Source organism: Mesoplodon densirostris, chromosome 11 (assembly GCF_025265405.1).
Source record: "Mesoplodon densirostris isolate mMesDen1 chromosome 11, mMesDen1 primary haplotype, whole genome shotgun sequence".
Taxonomy (NCBI): Eukaryota; Metazoa; Chordata; class Mammalia; order Artiodactyla; family Ziphiidae; genus Mesoplodon; species Mesoplodon densirostris.
The window spans coordinates 51,048,457-51,070,041 of record NC_082671.1 but is presented as its reverse complement, the minus strand read 5'-3'; the positions used below and the strand labels follow the sequence as shown (position 1 = coordinate 51,070,041).

Genomic DNA, 21,585 nt, shown 5'->3' with positions numbered 1-21,585 from the left:
TATCTTTTAAAGTGACTGTACCATTTTGCATTTGCACCAACAGAGAATGAGGGTTCTTGTTGCTCCACATTCTTGTCAGTATTTGGTATTGTGAGTTTGTTTTTTTTTTTTCATTCTAATAGATTGTAGTGGTATCTCTGTTTTAATTTGTGGTTCCTAATGACATATGATGTTGAGCATCATTTTCTATGCTTATTTGCCATCTTCTGTCTTCTTTGATGAGGTATCTGTTCAGATCTTTTGTCCATTTTTAAATTCGGTTATCTTTTTATTGTTGGGTTGCCAGAGTTACATATTCTCGATACCTGGTCCTTTATCAGATATATGATTTGCAAATATTTTCTCCCATTCCATGGGTTGTCTTTTCACTTTCTTGATGGTATCATTTGCAGTACAAAAGTTAATTTTGTGTAGTCACATGGTTTTATCTCCTAGTCACTTGCATTCTTATTGTTTGTAGAATGTGCAGGTGCAGAGACGAAAGAAAGCAAGAGGAAGGGCAGTAGAAACAGCAAGGAGATGAGAGATGACTGTGGAGAGCCACTGAAACAAGGCATGGGTGGAGCAGTGGAAAGAGTAAAGAGGATCTGAGTAAAGGTTGCACCTCTTGCTGTGGTAGTACTGGACCTATGTTCCCAGAATGGATTCTGTATGCTTTGTAGCCCCACAGATACGCTTGCTTCACTATCAGAATCCTGCACCCCCTTCTAGTGCAGTCTTGAGAATGAGGCTATCAAGGCAGGGGCCTTGCCTCTTAGTACTCTTATTCCTAGGTAGCTTCTCCGTATTTTCTCTGAGAAAGGTACGTAAATGTAAAAGGAGTTTTTGAAGTCCCTCCATAGAAAATACCAGTGATCAATGTTCCTCAAGGGCAGGGATTCTGTTTCACTTGTCTTTTCATCTCTCAGAACCTCATAGAAAACCTGGCACACAGACTTCCAATAAATGTTTGTTCAAAGAGTGATAGAGGTGGGAGACAATGGATAGGGCCAGAGAGGGAGGCTTATTATTGGTTGCGGAGGATGTTTGAATGCAAGGAGTCTCAGGCAGCCCCCGCTCGGAAAAAGTGTCTCTGATGACAACAAGGGAAGCAACTAAATAAATTCTGATTCCCACTGTACACAGGAGCTGATGGCTCCCGAGATAGATGCAGGGACTCCAGAACCCTCTGCGGAGTGAAGAGACTAAGCCGTGTCACATTTGAGCTGTGTTCTTAGCGGGAGGGGCAAGGGGAGGAGAAAAGCAACCAGGAGGAGGCGGAGCCTCCGCGCCAGCATCAGCTTAGTGGAGGCTGGAAAGGCTCTCCTCTTTCCCCTCCCCTGTTGCCTCCACCTGGCTCCTCCCCGTGTTCGCCAAGCTCCCCTCCCCCCTTCCCCAAGGACAATCTGCAAGGAAGACCGGGCGGAGGAGAGCCAAGACTGTAAGGCAAGAGGGGCCCTTGGGTAAAGAGCGAGGGGGAAAGCTGAGAGCGAAGTGGGAATGAACGTGCTGGGAGGAGGCGGTGGGGAGAACAGAAAGGAGCAGAAGGGAAAAAAGAGGTGGCATGGCATCAGAAGCAGGAGCTGAGGCGGGGGATGGGTGAAGAATCCTAGCCCCTTCGCCCGGCTTGCACGCACTGCCCCTTTGCCTGGAAATCACGGATGGGTGGGTGGTGTTCGGACCTAGTGGCCCTCGGCTGCCCGACTCCTACCCTGGCACTCATCCAATTCAAATCAGTGCACCTAGAATGCTGCCTCTCCAGTATTTCCCCCTCCCGCCTGTTTATCTCCGCACCTGTGATTTTATATATAGGTTTTAACATCTGTTTCTACGTGTGTGTCACTGTTGATCTGTTTATTCACGAATCTGCTTGCATATCTGTGACTGGTGCCTCTATAACAATTTTAGAGATGCAGAAGAAGAATTTGAGCTGTATTTTGCCGGTCAGCACTCCTAACCTTCCCCGTTAATGATGAATTCTCTCCCTCACTGAAGCCTCTGTGGGTGGAAGATCCCTGTATGGGTTTCTGCCAGTGATGAGCTCCCAGAGTGACTGAGAAGAAAAAAACTCAGGGAAAAAGGGATCAGCATAGTACTCACATGTTTTGTTCTTTTCTTTCCAAAATTTTGCCTTCCTATTTGCAACCACTTAGTCTTTCTTTTTTTTTGAGAACTGCAGAAATTTGCACAGGAACACTCTGGTTAAATAGGAGAGTGTTTCTATCTATGTGTGTTTGTATTCCTCTCACTGTTTGTCACTATCTGTTTTCTTAAGTCCTATTTGTATCTGTATGTGTTAGAAGTAGAGGGAATATAGAGGTACATCTGTATCCAAGCATATTTTTAAAATTTTCTATATTTGTGTGCATTTCTTGTTGTTTGTCAGTTCACTAATGCTTTCGGTAAGAGTTTATTGAACTCCTGTTGTTATGTGCATAGACTTCTTTAGGCTTTGGTAGGCCGTGGGAGAGTTTAAAAAATGAACATGATCCACCCCCAAGGAGTTTTCAGTCTAGTTGGGGAAATGACTTTAGCAATCATTAGTCCAGGTGTCTGCAAACTTTTTCTGTTAAAGGCCGGATAGTAAATGTTTTAGGCTTTGCAGGCTATCGGGTCTCTGTCACAATAATCTCTTCCGCACAAAAGCAGCCATAGATAATATGCAAAAGAATGTGAGTGGTATGAGCACTGAAATCTGGATTTCATATAATTTACACATGTCATGGAATTGTTTTATCAACCACTTAAAATGGAAAAACTTTTCTTAGTTTGCTGCCATACAAAAACGTTAGAAGGGCTTGATTTGGCCCGTGAGCTGTAGTTTGCTGACTCCTTATCTAGTCCAACCTTTTCAGTAAGTAAGAAGCAATTAAACTATCACATAAAGTAGTAATTAAGGGCTAAGTGAATGATCTGGTTTCAGACAATATGTGATTAGAGGAGGTCCAGAAAGAAGCCCTTCTTGACCTGTGGTAATCAGTGAGGGCTTAATAGGTTTAACAGGGATGTGACTAGGACGGGCCTTAAATAATGGAGTAGGATATTGATCTGTGGAAAGAACCAGGGTGGCCTTCTGGACAAGTGATGCAGTGTGCACAGGCACAAAAGTGGGGAGGAACAAAGAAATGTTCAGGTGATAATGGAGCAGAGAATTCATGGGAGCAAAGGTTGAAACTCTAGGCAAGAGTTAGATCATGGAAGTTTGAATGCCAGCCCCCCAAATTTGCGTTTATCTGTCAGCACTGATTATATGTAGCATGTCTGTGAATCTGTGTTTGTTAACAGCACTATGTGTGTTTCTGCATGTTTTTCTTCATGAGTGTCTCATTGCATGTATTTTATTGGCATGTGTGTGGATCTGTATGTGGATGTGGCCTATGTCTTTATCAGCAGCTACCCTGATTGCCCTGGGTTCACAGCAGAAACATGAGCTGTATTTAAAGGTCATCAGCTCCTGTTCATGTGAATGAATCCTCCCTCCACCGAGGCCTCAGGGGCCTATGACCTTCCCATGGAGGTTTATTTTGTGTCTCAAATAGAGTGGAGAAGGGAAGCACAAGCAGAGGGAGACCAGCTATTGTAGTAAGCAATTCAGGTGGAAGGAGGCAATGAGGACAGAAAGGAAGAGAAGGATAAGGGAAGATAATAAGAAGGAAGAATAATAGGGTTTGGTAACCTATGGATTCTGAGAGTAAAGAGGAGATAAATTTAAAAAATAACAGATTGTAGCCCGGATAACTGGGAGAGTGATGATTCCATTGGCATTTTTCTGGATACAAAAGTATGTCTTTTGTTTTCCTTTGAGAGAGATAAGCCCTAAAGACAAAAATATGAAGGTGTTCACATGTCATTTGTACATATCTGTGTATATGTGGCAGTGATTTTGTGTTACTCTTCCCATTTGATAGTATTTAGTGTGAGGAACAAGGCCTGAAGATAAAGGATCAAGAGATGCTCAGGAGGCAGAGACCCTGAGAGGGATGGGAAAAGCCAGAGAAAGTCCCTAACCATTCCTGAGCCTGAACCATTATTTTGCCCAGGCTCCAATGTGCCTCTATAACCTCAAACTCCTGTTCTAACTTAGTCCAATTCCATCACACCCAACCCTAATCTTCACCATAACCCCCCCTACCCTTGCTTTTCTGCTTCCACTTTGCTAGTTTTCAGTGCCCCAAGCCTCATCTGATTCCTATCCTCTGCAACAGCCCTTCCCTTCATTAAAAGGGAGGAATCTTTGAGGCTAACTTAACTTGTTCCTTTCTCATTTCTGTTCAGTCACCCACCCTTCTCCTTGACCTTAGCTCATTCTCCAAATAGGCTCCAATTGGGGTGGGAGGGATTAGCGAGGATTTTTGCAGTCTTGGGCTTGATTTCTGTGACATTTCAGCTTGTCACTCTGTGGGGTGTGGCTCTCTTCTGGAGGAAGTCCAAAGATCCCAGGCTGCAAAGCTTAGGCTCAGTGCAGTGGGAGAGCCTGACTGAGGTGGCTGTAGCCAGTCTAACAGAGCCATCCCCCGAGATCATAGCACCTTGATCCTGCTGTGTCTTAACTGGCCATTCTCTTGAATTCTAGAGTGGATCATGACCCATGAAGATCACCATGCAGCCAAAACCCTGGGGGTTGGCAAAGCCATCGCCGTGTTAACCTCCGGTGGCGATGCCCAAGGTAAGGAGGAGGCCCCAGCTCGGGGGGAGACAAAAGCCGTGGCTTGGAGGCTGCCTTGCATGTCCTCACTTCCGTAGCCTGTAGAACAGAACTATCCTCCTTAAGATCCTCCTGCTGTAGATTCACACTGGAATCTTGGGCTTCCCTAAAACTCTGCTAGGTCTAAGTCCACAAGTGCTTTTGGATTTCATTTGCTCTACTTTTATTTACTTAAGTCTCCATAAATCTTCTTTCCAAGTTTCTCTGAAGATTTGGGACCATTTGGTCCTTTGGTACCTAGAAAACTGGTGTTTTCTCAAGCAACATTGGAAAGAAATAGACTAAAGAGATAAAATTGTTGAGGGGGCAGTAGATGGATTCACTTCAAGTACGTTGGAAAGGATGGGGAAAGGAGGAGATTAGGCATTGGTATTTGGTGGGCCCTAGTGAATCTTCAGGTACCAGTTCTGATGTCTGCAGAGCTCCTGCACTGACCAGGGTCAGGTGCCTCACTCTTACAGCACAGTTCCTTCTACTAGGCACACTGCTGCGTCATTCTGTCATTCTCTGGCCTTTCCTCCCCTTCCATTCCTTTAACCCTTGAACAGATGGGAACAGCAGCAGTTAATCAGTACATATCCAAGGGGGTGAGGCAGAAAGCAAAGCCAGAGAGAACCCGTCTCTGGGTTGAGTCCAAGAAACCTAGGAGTCAGAAATATCAGGTATATGGAAAGATGAAGTGGCAGATAGGGGATGTGATGTTTTTTTCTCAATTATTTATTTATTTATTTATTTATTTTTACTGTTTTCCCTCTTTGATGTACGTTCTTGTATATCGTAATTTGTGATATGTTGAAGAGAGGCAGAATTTCTTTGAAAGGGATACTAGGACATGGAGACTGTGATGAGGAAAAGAGAGAAAGAAGGGGATCTCAGCTAGCCTCCCCTTCCCTCTGCACCACTCTCCCTAGGCTTTCCTAGACTTTGTGTCAAGCACCCACTTTGTATAGTGCCCTGTCCTGTGTGTTGTGGAGAAGTTGATTTCCTTTGGGAACTTTAATGAGGAAAGATATCATACATTACTAGAATTCTTACGTAAGGCACATAAATAAAAATAATCAAGTGTGTCTTAACCAAGTAGAATCCACTTACGTAATGAAATGATAGGCGTTGGTTGGATTAACCAGGGAAAACTTCATGAAAAAGATAGATTTCAAGAAACTGAACTCTTCATTTAAGTAAAGTGCTTAGAATAGTGCACGATGCAATAAATGCATTACTAATTAAATAAAAGGTGAATTGTTGAGCATCTGCTGTGTGCCAAACAGGATGGTAGGCAGTAAGGCTACATCAGTGGAAAAGTCACACATCGTCTCTGCTCTTATGATCCTTCTTATTAGTATATTAGTTAAGCTAGAGTTTAAGTATATTTTAAACTAATGTTTATAATTGTGATATGTATTATGAACAGGAGAACGCTATAATGAGGAAACAGAGGAAGGAGGGCACAGAGGCCTGAGTTTAGGAATAGTAACCAGATTAGGAATGCAGAGCCCTCCTTGAGGCTGTAGAGACTGCTGACCTGGTTTCTGTTGCTTCTCTCTCCTCTCCTGGAAAGGATCCCATGCCAGTAATGAGTTCTTCAACAGGAACTCTGAGTGTTGATCCTAAAACCTTGGTAGGATGACCTGTGGAATTGGATTGTCAGAGTAGGGGAAGTGAGAGCCTGCTAAAAAATCCAGATGAAGCACACAGAGTTATGCATTTATGAAAAAGTAGAGCTTCCTGGAGAGGGAAAGAGGTTAAAAAAAAAAAAAAAAAAGGTCTAAGATTTAACATGGGTCCAAGAGCAGCAGAGCCCTCCCAACTTCTGATCCTGAGCAGAGAGACCCTCTTATTCTAGAGATGCCCATCACCCACTTTAAGGGAAGGGTCATCTTCTGTGGAGGCAGGGGCTATTGATAAGCTCATTTCTGGAGGGCCCAACTGGACCAACGCCTATGGGATTCTGTGACAGGCACAGTGCACCCAGGGAAACACCCCACTGTGAATCCCCATAACATCACAGGTGCATGTCAGTAGGGACTGAGAGTGGTAGAGGATGGAATTCTAGGGAGGAAGGAAGCAAAACAGAAAACTCAAAGTAGAGCTGAGAGGTCCCAACTGAAAGAGCAGCTCAAATGCAGACGTGACCTTCCTGGAGATAGGTTTGAGGGGCCCTAGTTCTCACAGGGAAAGGGCACAGAAAGGTTTTTCCCTAGAGGCTGTGGGCCACATGGGAAAGTGAGTTTGGGCTCTGTAAGATCAAGAGGGGCCTCAGCTCTGTCATTCCCTGAACTTAGCAAGGCTAGTAACCTCTTAAAGTAGAAGAGTGGCCAGGAATCAGACATCCTGAACTCAGAAACTGGGCTGATTAGATACCAAATCCTAACTCCCTTTCCAGCCCAGAAGTGGTCCCAGTCCTCTTAAAACCATGCTACATTTGGCCTTATGAAATCGGCATATTCTGCTGGAGAGGACCTCAGTCATCTACTCTATCCCTCTGTCTTCAGACAGGCAGTCCATTCCAAATGCATGTTTATCCTAGTTTTAAAGGTTTATAGGAACAGGATTCTATTCCCTCTCTGGATTGCTGTTGTAGGATTTACAATTTTAAATTGCATATCCACCAGAAAGTATAATTCACATCTAACAAACATTTGCTCCTCATGTCCTTTATTTTTTATTTAATGTTCAGTTAGGGTAGAAAGAAACTTTTCAGCAAAAAGGTAGTGACCAAGTCATACATTGTTTCTTCTTCTATCTCATGTCGTAGAGACCCATCACCCATAGTTCTCCCTAAAGCCTCTTCCCAACAGACTGTAATTGGAGACTCCAAAGTATGTGCGTCTGATGCTCTCCAGAGCCCCTCCTGGCTGTACCCAGAGTACCCACTGGATGGTGCCTGTAATCTTATCCTTCATCTTGCTTCTAATAAGTCAGACAGCTGCTCATAGAGGGTTATTTAGGGCAACATGGAGCAGCCAAAGACTGGCCTGGGACCAGAAGAGGCCAGTGATGTTAAGTAGGAGAGCCCAAAGAATTGCTGGGGGGCTTCCCTGGTGGCGCAGTGGTTGAGAGTCCACCTGCCGATGCAGGGGACACGGGTTCATGCCCCAGTCCGGGAAGATCCCACATGCCGCGGAGCAGCTGGGCCCGTGAGCCATGGCCGCTGAGCCTGCACGTCCAGAGCCTGTGCTCCGCAACGGGAGAGGCCACAGCAGTGAGAGACCCGCGTACCGCAAAAAAAAAAAAAAAAAAAGAATTGCTGGGACTTTCTAGTGTAAGCTATCTATACAGCCCAGTCTGTGATTTCTAGGGAACTAGGGGTTTGAGACACAGGCACAGAGGCACAAAAGGGGTCCTAAAACTCCATTTCTAGGGAAACACTCAGATATCCAATTCAGAGGCAGAAAGGATGACCTCTGGAGGTTGATAGGTTGAAGTGAGAAGGCAGAGGGAGGAGGAGAAAAGAGAATCTTCTTATGGGATTTTTCTTCTGCCCGATGGATTTGGATATTTCCTGTCCACCATCTGTTGTTTGCTTTACACTTAAAACCTTTTAAGTGATTTGTTTTCCTTGAATGTTTTCTCCCCTACTCTTGCTCACCTCCGGAGCAGGAAACAGCATTCCAGCCTCTATGTTTCAGAAGGTTTTTCCTTACTTCTTTTTTTTTTTTTTTTTTGCGGTATGTGGGCCTCTCACTGTTGTGGCCTCTCCCGTTGCGGAGCACAGGCTCCGGATGCGCAGGCCCAGCGGCCATGGCTCACGGGCCCAGCCGCTCCGCGGCATATGGGATCCTCCCAGACCGGGGCACGAACCCATATCCCCTGCATCGGCAGGCGGACTCTTAACCACTGCGCCACCAGGGAGGCCCCCTTACTTCTTAAGATTACAGATTTATACTCCGGGACTCCAGGTATCCAAAAGAGAATTCCATAGGCCTTGTGAAAGTCTGGAAAATAAATAAACAAACAATAGTTTCATATCTGTTCTGATCTTTTAAAGTTGAGTTTATTCATCTTTCCTAAAGCACTGATGGCTTTGTGTTGACTCTAACCTTTTCATACACACAGGCTTTTCCTAAAGCTTCTGAGAAGCCCCCTTCCTTTACAGATTTTTGTTTTGATTCGTTTACATCCTTCAGTTAGACTTCTAGACTTCATGGGGCTTTGCCCTAGTGATGTCATAAGTTTTCTTTTTTTTTTTAAACATCTTTATTGGAGTATAATTGCTTTACAATGGTGTGTTAGTTTCTGCTTTATAACAAAGTGAATCAGCTGTACATATACATATATCTCCATGTCTTCTCCCTCTTGCGTCTCCCTCCCACCCTCCCTATCCCACACCGCTAGGTGGTCCCAAGGACCAAGCTGATCTCCCTGTGCTATGTGGCTGCTTCCCACTAGCTATCGATTTTATGTTTGGTAGTGTATATATGTCCTTGCCACTCTCTCACTTCATCCCAGGTTACCCTTCCCCCTCCCCGTGTCCTCAAGTCCACTCTCTACGTCTGCATCTTTCCTGTCCTGCTCCTAGGTTCTTCAGAACCTTCTTTTTTTCTTTTTTAAGATTCCATATATATGTGCTAGCATACGGTATCTGTTTTTCTCTTTCTGACTTATTTCACTTTGTATGAGGTAAGTAAGTTTTGACATCAGTGCTCACCAATGACCTCTTGTTGGCAAGCCCAACCTTCTAGTCCTCACCTTAGATCAATTATCAGAGGCATTTGGCAATGTTCCCACTTCTTGAAACTGCCTCCTTTGGCTTCCAAGACAGTGCTAAGTCCTGGTTCTCCTCTTGCCTTTCTTGCTAGTTAGTTTTCATCATGTTAGTTTTCGTTTTAGTTTAGTGTTAGTTGGTGTTAGTGTTAGTTTTCATCATGGAACTCCTCCTTCTCTGCCCATTCCTTCAATGTTGGTTTCCCTCAGCGTTCCATTCCTTGCCCTTTTCCCTTCTAATTTTACGTATTTTCTTGAGACAGTCTCTTCCAAGTCCACATCGATGTTCCACAAGAACTTCAAACTCAACAGATCCAAATATAAATATATCACCCCCACCCCTACCTTCCTGAACCAAAGCCTGCCTCTGCTCAGTTAACTGCACCACCGTTTTCCCCGTGGCCTAAGCCAGTCACGGGACATCTCCTCCTTCCTCTCCAACACCTTGAAATCTAATCACATGGCCGATTAGATGGAAGTCCTGTTGCTTCTGTTTCCTAGGCGTGTCTTGTCCAGTATCTCTGTTTTGTCCTAAATGCCACTCTCCCAGTCTAGGCCCTCATCGTTTTTGTCTAGGCTACCATCTAACCCTAGTGTCACCTCTTTCAGTCTGTCTTTCACGTTGCTGCCAGAGTGATCTTTCTGATACGTAAATCTCATCATGTCCCACCGCTCTCAAAGTTCTTCAAAGATTCTCTGTTGCTTGCAACTTTTTTTTTAAGGTTACAGACCCCTTTAAGAATCAAGTGAGGGACTTCCCTGGTGGTCCAGTGGTTAAGACTCCATGCTTCTACTGCAGGGGCTGCAGGTTTGATCCCAGGTCCGGCGGGGAACTAGGATCCCGCATGCTGTGCGGTGCGGCCAAAAAAAAAAAAAAGAATCAAATGAAAGTTGTGGACCTTCTCCCAGAAGAAATGCCCGTGCCCACAAAGCTTTTCATATAGTTTCATGGGGTTCTTGGATTCCCTGAAACTATCACCCATGGATCCCCAGTCAAGCCCTGGCCTTCAGAATAAAAGCCAGACTTCCTCACTGGGCACACAGGTGCCTGCCCATCTGTGTAGCTTCGTCTCGCCATCATTTTACATTTTATTCTTTATAATACTGAATTTCCTAAGGTTATTTCTTGACCCTCACCTTTATTTGTGCTATTCCTCCTGCCTATAACACCCTTCCCAAATTCATCCACCTAGCAAAAAGATTTGAAAGGAAATTATCCTTTAGGCCTCAGGACAAATGCTGTCTTTTCTGTATCACCTTCCCTGGCTTCCTCCTGGCAGCGTAGATGTTCCTTTTCCTTGTCCCCCTTGCACTTTGTACAAATCCCCTCCATATGGATCCAATTTGGAATAACACTATAATTCTTCCCAAGTCTTGAGGACCATTCCTGAGTCCTTTATCTTTGTATCCCCAGACTCTCTATCATTCCATGATGCATACCCAGTGCCTACATAGTGTCAGGAACATGAGAGGTATTTAATAAATATTTGTTCAGTAAGTGAATGAACCTTCAATTTAATTTGGAGCTTGTCGCCATGTAATATCAACCTTTGTCAGCCTGCAAACAAACAAACCCAAAAAACAGACTTTCTGGTCTTTTTGATTCTATTTCATTCCAGATAGCTTTGGATAATGCAATAGTTTGTTATGGATTTTAGTCTGCTGCTGTAGATTTTTCCAGTTACTGACTTCTCTAGTGCTCACTGGTATATGATATTTCCCCAGGCAGGGTTAAGGACCATATGAATAGATTTTAGATTGAAACAAAAATGTGTCATGTATACAGGGGTATCTGAGGGAGGGTGATTAAAGTGGTTTACAAGAAGCTGATCCATCACAGCATCACCTCCTCACATTACAAGGTAAGACAGGGTTACCAGGATCAAGACCCAGGAATGTCTCACCAGTGAGGCTCTGCTCAGCACAGTAAGCAGTGGCATTTTTTTCTACTGTGGAGGTCTTCACAACCATGTGTTGTGTGTTGAGACAGGTCAGCTCCTTCCCATACTCTTGGGGGAGAGTTCTTGTCATTGAGTAGCTACTAGGAGAAGGATAGTACTCACATGGGAAAAGGAGGAAAGGCTCTCCTCTCTGTTTCAGCCCTAATTGTTTCTCCCAGTGGAAACAGAATAATTGGCAGCGTGATTTGTAAGTTCCTCACACATGTTACGCACAGGGTCACAGGAGAAGATCAGTGCGGGAGAAGGAGAGCATAGAGTCTCCACGAATTCTGTCTGCACACTTGGTCACAACCTCTTCTGGTAGTTTGGGAGCCAGAGAACCTCAGTGTGTGGTGCACACTGGAACATACACCAACTCAATGACACTAAAAAGCTGTGTGTGTGTGTGTGGAGACCGGGAGAAACCGCCAGCCAGTAATTGTTGTGCTCAAGAACAGCTTGTGAATGGTCAGGTCACTAAGCCCCAGCGAGCCATGTCTTTGTCCTGAAAAACCTATACAAGCTGGATACCTAGATTCAATGCAGAAGGCAAGGAAAAGCCTCGTACAGCCATTGGGATTAGCATGGAGGTCAGCAGTGTTGGTTTAGACATTTAGGATTTGGATTAAAAGCTGAGCTCATCCTAGCTCTGTGACCTCGACCTCTTTGAACTTCAGTTTCCAAATCTGTAAAATGGAGGCAACTCCAGAGCTGTGGATAGGATTAAATGAGTTTGCGATTGACAAGCATCTAGCAGCATCTAACCCCACAATAAGCATTCAAGATTATTATTCCCCAGATTGCCCTGGCAAGGAAAGGTCTTAGGAAAGATGGGGTTTTGGGGGGAGGGGAGAGGAATGGAGGTAACTTGTGCTATATTAACATTGAATGAAGTAATTCAGTGTTAGTGGGGAGGCCAGAAGAATTGGATGAGAGGTTTGTAGATTCAGAGAAAAGCCTTAGAAAAGGACTGTCTCAGATCTTAGAGTCCAGGGCCGCTTTTCTTAGGATAACCTCTCTCTGACTCTTTCCTCCTTGCAGGTATGAATGCTGCTGTCAGGGCTGTGGTTCGAGTTGGCATCTATACTGGTGCCCGTGTCTTCTTTGTCCATGAGGTTGGTTCTCTGCTCTGCTCCCCATTATTCTTTCTCTGGTTTCTCCTCCCCGTCCCCACCCTCTTTCCTTACCTCCCAGTTACGTTGCTGTGTCTGGTTAGTCTTGGTCCCCTGTCTTCACGAGTCACCCCTCCCCACTGGGGGCTCCAGTAATGACAGTGGGTCCCAGGGATCTGCAGGCTGGGTCCTCGTGTTGCCTGTTCGATTTAAATTAAGAAGTAGCTCTGTCCTCCCTTTACTCCCCCCAAGAGAAGAGAAGGTGAAATGAGTTAGTATTTCACAGCAAATTCAATACATCCAGAGACGGAGCCCTAGGAGGGACAGAGCCCTAGAGTCCCACTGTGTTTCTGCAGTTTGCCTTACTTTCTGAGGTTCTACGTCCTCTTTGGTTCCCTCCTCTCCTTTTCCTCTCATCCTTTATCCACTCTTCTTTCCATAAGGTCTGTCTGCCTTTCTCCTCTCAAACGTTATAGTCTCTTATCTTTTCAAGTCACATTTATCTCCCTTGCTCCTTCCAACATACCCTTCTTTTCTTCCTCCATTGTTGGTTATCAAAACCATCTGTCATCTAGTTCCCCTGGGAGGAAATGGGATGAACCAAAAATAAGAGGAATCAAGATCAAATATTAGGAAGGGCATTCTGATGTTTAGAGAATGAGAGAAACTAGAAGAGGGTATTGAAAAAGCTGACGTCTCCTTCCTTGGACTGTGTTATTCTCAGGAGCACCTAGGCGTCATTAATGGGAGGTGGGATGGGTGACTTGATTCTCAGAGAACCTCTTCCCAGGGACTCTGTCTTAATCCTGGGAGTTTGGGGGAAGCCTAGCAGAGGCTGAATGGGTGTAATGTACCCCACAGGGTTATCAAGGCCTGGTGGATGGTGGAGATAACATCAGGGAAGCCACCTGGGAGAGTGTTTCGATGATGCTTCAGCTGGTATGTTCCAGAGGACTCGTGTCCCGTATTTGTCCTGTCCTTGTCTCACCCTCACTTGGACTGGGGCTCGTGGTTTCCTGAATTCCCTGCCATGTGGTTTGATGAGAAGGGATTCTGTGACCAGAGAGGGGCTATGTTTGTCCTTTACTTTTTACATTCGAAAACATCACCCTGGTTTCCTGGGGCGGGATGGAGGATTGAGGGTGTGATCACAGGACACTTTGCTCTTTATCGAAAGGTCAGAGGCAAGACTTGAGGAACTGGCACGTAACAGGTCCTGCTCTGGGGTCACAGGGGAGGTCAGGCCCTGAAAATAACCTCACCAGAGGACTGGAGCCAGAGCCAGAGTACAGCTGAAGTTTGCTAGTCCTCATGTGATGACGGTGAGGTGACCTGATACCAGACCTTTTAAGGAAGGAAGGAACCGAGAGAGCGTTTTAGAGTTTAAAGAAGAATCTAAGATGATTTCGATTGTATCCACAGCCCTTTTTGCTATGTTCTCTACGTCATTCTATACTCATCTTCTGATTTACTGAAAAATCTGCACATTACATTTGTATCCTCATTCTTTACCTCAATCCCCTAAAAAAAATCCATGGGAAGAAATTTAATGAGCAGCACTTTGTGAAGGCTTTATACAGGCCGTGGTGCCCCATAAAGTGGTCTGAGAATGAGCCAGAATTCTCCATCAATACCCCCGAAGTCATGGATGCCAGGAGTTCATATGATTTATGAAAACCCTAAGTGTACTTTCCTCTCTTGGGGTATCTACAAGCTCCTGGGGATTTAGGGCTTTCCATATTCAGAGCTGTTTTTCCTGTGAATGGCTGGGTCTTGTGGCTTCTCCTACTAGCACACAGATCCCCAGGCGCAAAGGGAAGAGGATTAGCGGTGCCTTGTCCCTGTTGAAGTCACTGCTGCTGCTTCTTCTAAGATGAGAAAGATGGAGATAATTTCAGAAGCCTACAGATATGTGTGTATTCCTAGTTCTCTTTAGGACAGTCACAGTGACAAAGCCTTCAGTGGAATGGGCCCATCTTAGCAGTCTTCTAAGAAGTGTAGCAGAACATGGGAATGACCCTGTGATACTTCAGCCAGCACCATCTCACCTTCCTTTAGAAGGGGCCAGAAACAAAACAAAACAAAACAAAACAAAAACCAACTCAGTGAACTACAAGGAGGTTAAAAACAGGGAAAGCTATGGGTAGGCCCATGCAAACCAAGCTGAAAATTAAGATAAAGTGAACAATCTTGAATGCAGTCAAAGGAGATAGGCAAATGAAATAGAAACGTGTCTAAGGCAATCAAGACTCGCATGTCTTCTATTAATGGCTAAGCTTGTACAATTATGTACCCTCAGACAACAGAGTTAAACATCAGTATTCGTGACTCCGGAATTTGAAATTCATGTGAACTTCATTAATCCTTTTCATGAAGAATAAAACTTTAAAACCAGACACACACAAAAGAAGGGGCCAGTGACTCTTCAGGATGTCAGGGAACTTCCTAGGGAGCCACGTGATGATGCCAGCCCATCACGGTGTTGGGATAGGGCAGTCTTAGCATGTTGAGCCCAAATTTGGCCGTGTCACCTGGGGAGCTGACTCCCACCTCTTCCCCAAAGGGAGGCACGGTGATTGGAAGCGCCCGGTGCAAGGACTTTCGGGAACGAGAGGGCCGGCTCCGAGCTGCCCACAACCTGGTGAAGCGCGGGATCACCAACCTGTGCGTCATTGGGGGTGATGGCAGCCTCACCGGGGCCGACACCTTCCGCTCTGAGTGGAGTGACTTGTTGAGCGACCTCCAGAAATCAGGTGAGACGTTGCTCTCGTGAGTGTGGTTTCTGCGTATGGGCGCACACACCCACCTTTCCCTCCCATGGAGGAAAACTGTTGCCCAGACACAGGGCCGTCTTTGCCCTCTTTTATCTGCCATTGTCAACAACTGCCATTGGCTGCAGCCCCTTCCCTCTCCAGTCACCTGCTCCCTAGCATGCCAGGGACCTCACCCAGTGCCTCCTGCTTTGCTTCCCCTTGTCAGGTAAGATCACAGTGGAGGAGGCTGCCAAGTCCAGGTTCCTGAACATTGTGGGTCTGGTTGGCTCAATTGACAACGACTTTTGCGGCACTGACATGACCATCGGCACTGACTCTGCCCTGCACCGGATCACAGAGATTGTAGATGCCATCACCACTACCGCTCAGAGGTGAGGGCCCAGTGGGAGGAGGCGTGGGAGGATGGCGCTGGGACAGACCAACCAGCTGGGGACTAGAGAAGATGAAAGTGCTTGAGCTATGGTGACTACAGTGACCAGTTTTCTGGGACTAGAACATTGTTTTTAACTAAAATTATCCCTAGAGCACTGAATTGCACTGCTCCATAAATGCCATAAGACTTGCCTCTGCCCACTCACTATCTACCACTGTCCAAATGTGTTGCTCTCAGGTCTTTACTACCTGTGGGGTCTCCTAAATGATTAAAAATGATTTGTCTAAATGATTTGTCTGCAGACTGAGACAAATCCAGGGAGCCCCAAACCTTTCCAACCATGTCACAGAGATAGTAGCGGCCATTACGCCACTGCTCAGAAGGGCAGGGACTCGGGGAGCAGTGCAGGAGAATGGGAGGGCGGGGGCGGGTGACAGTCTCCTGCAGGTTGATCCTGGAGGATTCGAGGTTAGTGGAGTCCTCCCTCCGCTGCTTTTCCCTTCGCTCCTTCCCTTCCCAGGCCCCCTCCTTCCCAGGCACAGAGCCTCAGTACTGACACCTTTTTCTGTGGTGTTTTCTCAGGCCTGGGACACCCTTGTGTCTAAAGTGTTTACCCTGGGTCTTCCAGGTGTCTCAGGAGACCTGCTAGAAAGCCCACAGCATAAATGCATCTCGCCGAGAGTTTCCTTGGCCTCAGTGTGGGTGGGGGCTTGGTCCTGGCCATAGGGCCACTGGGACTGTGCAAGCCCTATGTCTGTCTCTTACAGCCACCAGAGGACGTTTGTGTTAGAAGTGATGGGCCGGCACTGTGGGTAAGATCCCCCATCTTGACTTGTCTATGCCTGTGGACCAGGCAATAGCCCTTTCCTCTTCCCCGGGGAGTCCAGGGAGGCCTCCTAGTGGTGGCAGATTGGAGGTGTACACACTCCTCTTGGGGTGGCTGCCTTTCCCCGGCTCCACCCAACCTCCCTTACATCCCACACATACACACCTGTGAAAGAGCAGACAGCGCTCTGAGCTGGGGAGCCGCTGTGGCAGGTGAGCGTGGATAGAAGGGCCTCTTCAGGGACAGAATCTCGCTGATTAGCGGAACCAGTGGGGCTCTTCCCCTCGCCCCAAGAATGAAACGGCGGCTCCTCAGACCTTTCAGCGGCTATGGGACTAGGGCCTTGTCAGGAATGGGAGAGGCTGTTGGTGGAGCGTAGCTCCTGGCGCAGCGCTTCTGGCTCTTGTCTCAGATACCTGGCCCTTGTCACCTCTCTGTCCTGTGGGGCCGACTGGGTCTTTATTCCTGAGTGTCCGCCAGATGATGGCTGGGAGGAGCACCTGTGTCGCCGGCTCAGCGAGGTACTGGCGCCTTCTTTCGCCCTTTGAAAAGCCTCGCCCTGCTCTGCTGATCTCTTTCCTGTCCAGCAGTTTCTTAACACTGACCATTTTTTCCTTTGTTCTTGACCAGACAAGGAACCGTGGTTCTCGTCTCAACATCATCATTGTGGCTGAGGGTGCGATTGACAGGAACGGGAAACCAATCAGCTCAGAATACATCAAAAATGTTAGTATGAATGGAGCCAAAGAGGCCTTGACGCCTTACCCACCCTGGCCCCACTGCCTGGTGGTTTCTGAGCCTCCCCTGAGTCCTGCACATGTCTCCTCGGGTTTCCTGCCCCCTGGTTTCCTCCCACCTAGGAATCATTACAAGATAAGAGGCTAAGTCATCCTTGGTTTATCTAGGTCCCTGCTTGTTTAGGGACCTTGACTTTAAGTCTAGGTCCTTGACTCTGTATCTCTCTCTGTCCCTCTCTTGATCCCTTCAGCTGGTGGTCAAGCGTCTGGGGTATGATACCCGGGTCACCGTCTTGGGGCATGTGCAGCGGGGTGGGACACCGTCGGCCTTTGACAGAATCCTGGTAAGTCGTGGGGCTCTGGGGCCCTCACACCGTGGAACCCTCAACCTGCTGTCCTTTCCCAGCAGGACAGTGCTTGACCAGCACAGGGGCTTCAACCGTTGCTCATGCCACCCTGCCACCAGACTCTGGACTGCAGTGGCCCTTGACCCATTCCCATGTGCTCAAGAGTTCTCTTTTGTTGCAGAAAATGATGGGAAACGATATGCTCCCCTAAGGTCTGATATCTTAGAGCTTTGAGCATGAGTGAAAGTATTAAGATCTAACCTCAGATACTCAGTTTGTACCCTCTTATCCTACTTTCATCAGGAAGGGAATATTATTCAGCCCCGGTTATCCCCTTGATTACTATAGTGGATATGTTTCTCTGGAACCAGCTAGAGTCCTTGGGGTTCTGGTGGCAAAAGGATGAACAGTCATCAAGCTTTGGACAAAATCTGGGTCGGGAGGTAAAGCCCAGTGAGTTCTTGGCCGCAGTCCTTAAATGCGGAACCCAACTCGTGATTTGGAAAGGGCCTTGAATGCCCAGGTTCTCTAGGCCAAGACTAGATGGGGAGGCTTGAACCAGGCTGTCTCTGCTCCCTGCAGGGCAGCAGGATGGGTGTGGAAGCAGTGATGGCACTTTTGGAGGGGACCCCGGACACCCCAGCCTGTGTGGTGAGCCTCTCTGGTAACCAGGCTGTGCGCCTGCCCCTCATGGAGTGTGTCCAGGTGGTGAGTACTGACCCCACCCTGCCTTCCTGCCAGCCCCAAACCCGTCTCTGAGCTAGAGCTAATGGGGAAAGAGAGCAGCTGCCGAGGCTGCCAGGGCGGGGGCAGGTGGAGAGGTGGTGCAGCACAGGAAGAGGCGCGTGGGGAAGGCACACGATGGGCTTTGTGCAGGAGCTGTCACCTCTCTAACTAAGCCTCAGTTTTCCCATCCACCAGATGTTGCTAAAGAAGATGCGAAACTCTGCATCCTACCTAGTAATGAGACCCATGCAATCTCTCTCCAAACTTATTAAAAGCAGGGGAATACTATTAAGGTCTGGCTGGGTAGCTTATCCCTCTCTCTGATCTCTCCCTTGAACATGTTTCTCTGAACCAATATGAGGTTACTAAGAAACACTCACCTCGAGGGTGAGTATATGGACTGGAGAGAAGACATGTAAATGGTCTGGAAGATGCTGAGTGCTCAGGAAGTGGTGGCTCTAGTTACGGAGGAATCGCTCCTCTGATACCACAGGGCAGACGCTGCGGCTGGGAGCTCAGGTGTCCGGGTGATTCTCAGGGCTGGCTCTCCACCTCCTGGTTGCTTCTCTCTGAGACTTGGGAGTCCTAATGACCTACAGCCCAGGCAAGCTCCAGCCTTGCCTGGAACCGTATCTCTAAAAGCCCCAGGCTGAAGCTGTGGCTCGCAGAGCAGAAAGCAGTAGTTGGGAAGCACATGGCAGGGATCAGCCTTTCCTCCTAACTGGTTATCTGCAGGATCGTCTTCATTTAGTCATTGGTTTAGAGGCTACTCTGAGGCTGGGGCCCTGGGTGTGGAATGGAGGAGGATGCTATCTTATCTGTGTGTACTCCTCCACTCTGCCCATCTTCGAATAAATAGAGCATAGAATCAGCCCTTTTCTTTTGCTGCTCATTACTCAGAAAATTAAGGAAAAACAAAGGTACTTCTTCTATGAAAGTTTGGGGGGCATAGAAAAGGTGGGGTACAGGATGGGCAGGATCCAATCACAAGCCCAGAGATGGGCAGGGTCTCAGTGTGGGATGGGAACCCAGCGCTGCAGAACTCTGCCCTGGAGTCTGACTGTTGCCGTGCTCCTCCCTCAGACCAAAGACGTGACCAAGGCCATGGATGAGAGGAGATTTGATGAAGCCTTGAAGCTGAGAGGCCGGTGAGGAAATGACCAGGAGCTCACTAGCTACAGAAATCAGATGCCAGAATGAAGCCAAAAATCGACTTAGCTCCAGATCCAAAATAGGAGCTTCTGCTTTTTCCTCTTCTTATTGTCTCTGCAACAGTTTCTTCTGATAATTAGTTGTGAGATGACCCAAGAGAGAGTTAGTTGTGAGATGACCAGGTGGCTCAGTTCACCCCAGGGATTCTCTCCCTGGCCTTAGCCTTTCATAGTCTGTTGTTATTTCTATATGTGGACCCAGCTAGATCATAAGTTTCTCTAGGCGAGGGGGGAAGAGTGCTCAGGGAGTGTTTGGTGAGTTAGTGGCCTCTTTGCAGCCCTGCCCAATCCCTGCTCGGCCCCAGTTATGTCCTTAGAGGTTTGCCCTGTGGAACTTCACGCTGGGAGCAAAACTTCAGACCAGATCCCCTTGGCTGCTGGCCTTGGGGGATGGCCTGGAGACACCGCCCCTCTCTCTCTCTCTCTCTCTCTCTCTCTCTCTCTCTCTCTCTCTTTCTCTCTCTCTTCTCTCTCTCTCTGTACTTTTTTAGGAGCTTCATGAACAACTGGGAGGTATACAAGCTTCTGGCTCATGTCAGAGCCCCAGTATCTAAGGTACTGGCAAGTTGCTCTCTCCCCTTATTCTCCCATTATGAAGTGCTACCCTTAATCCACACAGCCTACTTCTTTGCCTGCCTGTAATCTTCAGTGCTGAATCCTAGACCCCACTAAGATAATTTTCTCTCAGTCACCCCAGATATAAGCCCATGTTCTTAGAGTGTCCTGAAGGTCTCTAAGCCAAGACCCACATCCAGTTTAAGGCTGACAAGATAGCATGCAAAGAATGGGAAAGAAGCCTCATGTATTATTTTCTCTGGGCAAATCTGGAATAATCACACCTAAGCGCATTTGAGCCACCTCTTCCATTGGCGTAGTGGTTCTTAATATTTACCGTATACCAGAATTATCTGGGTTGCTTATTAAACATGCATATTCCCCTCCCTCAGAGGGGATGCAGATCAGGGGTAGGGTCAGGAATATGCAGATTTAACAAGCTCCCTGGGTGGATCTGATACAGCAGGTGGTCCAAGGATCTCACTTTGGGAAACACTGCTCTGGAGGGTCTCCTATTCATTTTGCAGTGATACCTGGGATCAGGGAGCACAGCTTTATTTATTGATCTGTGATGAAGACTTTTGCTTCCCTCGTGTGGGGGAGGGGACAGACTGTGCTGGTGTTCCCTGAGGGACGGGTGTGCTGTCAGGACCATAAGGGACTCAGAGTGTAGCTCCCCTCACTGACCTGTCCCCCCACCGCACTGCTGTCCCCTCTTTCCCCTTTCCCCCTCTGCTTCCTTCTCCAGAGTGGCTGTTACACAGTGGCCGTGATGAACGTGGGGGCCCCGGCCGCAGGCATGAATGCCGCTGTCCGCTCCACCGTGAGAATCGGTCTCATCCAGGGCAACCGAGTGCTGGTTGTACACGACGGCTTCGAGGGCCTGGCCAAGGGTCAGGTACAGGGATACAAGGAAGGAGGGTGCTTACTTTGGGGCCAAGGAGCAGTGGTGCAGAGGATAAGTGTAGTGGCTGACCTGCCTGTTCTCTTACCTTCCCCCATCCCTCACTGCCTTTTTCTCCTCTTGGGGTTCAAGCAGAAGTAGATACAGTAGTCCCCCCTTATCTGCTAGGGGCACATCCCCAGTGGATGCCTGAAACCACTATAGCACCAAACCCTAGGTACAGCTGATCCTGGAACAGCTCGGGTTTGAACTGCATGGGCCCACTTACATGCAGAATTTTTTATATTTTGGTGGGGGGGCATGCTGCACGGCTTGTGTGATCTTAGTTCCCTGACTTGAACCTGGGCCCACGGCAGTGACAGCACCAAGTCCTAACCACTGGACCGCCAGGGAAGTCCCCAGAACTTCTCAGTGGCAAATACTGCAGTACTCTATGATCGGGGGTTGGTTGGATCCATGAGTGCAGAGCGGTGGATGTGAGAGCTGACTGTCAACTTACACGTGTACTTTTGACTATGCAGAGGGTTGGCACCCGACCCCCATGCTGTTCGGGGTCAGCTGTATACTATGTGTTTTTTCTGTACTAACGGGTGGGTGGTGTATACATTGTGGACACACCGGGCAAAGGGATGACCCACGTCTTGGGTGGGATGGTGCAAGATTTCATCACACCACTCAGAACAGCATGCAAT

The 21,585-nt window shown here is 47.4% G+C and overlaps 1 protein-coding gene across 8 annotated transcripts in view; it reads left to right on the top strand.

Annotated features, from left to right (window-relative positions):
* The window catches only part of PFKM (phosphofructokinase, muscle), a 43,666-nt gene that overhangs the window by 16,484 nt on the left and 5,597 nt on the right, over window positions 1-21,585 (top strand). For 6 of the 8 annotated variants that reach the window (XM_060112747.1, XM_060112748.1, XM_060112741.1 and 3 more), the window contains 13 exons: window positions 4,553-4,645; window positions 12,370-12,443; window positions 13,302-13,379; window positions 15,004-15,193; window positions 15,420-15,585; window positions 16,355-16,399; window positions 16,826-16,934; window positions 17,044-17,139; window positions 17,402-17,494; window positions 18,080-18,205; window positions 19,307-19,371; window positions 19,926-19,989; window positions 20,738-20,887. In XM_060112747.1, coding sequence (XP_059968730.1) covers window positions 4,561-4,645; window positions 12,370-12,443; window positions 13,302-13,379; window positions 15,004-15,193; window positions 15,420-15,585; window positions 16,355-16,399; window positions 16,826-16,934; window positions 17,044-17,139; window positions 17,402-17,494; window positions 18,080-18,205; window positions 19,307-19,371; window positions 19,926-19,989; window positions 20,738-20,887 — 1,341 coding nt within the window. In that variant the 5' untranslated portion in view covers window positions 4,553-4,560. Of the gene's footprint in view, window positions 1-1,346; window positions 1,426-4,552; window positions 4,646-12,369; window positions 12,444-13,301; window positions 13,380-15,003; window positions 15,194-15,419; window positions 15,586-16,354; window positions 16,400-16,825; window positions 16,935-17,043; window positions 17,140-17,401; window positions 17,495-18,079; window positions 18,206-19,306; window positions 19,372-19,925; window positions 19,990-20,737; window positions 20,888-21,585 lie in introns of those variants that run through there. The other 2 variants (XM_060112743.1, XM_060112745.1) reach the window with 2 other exon arrangements.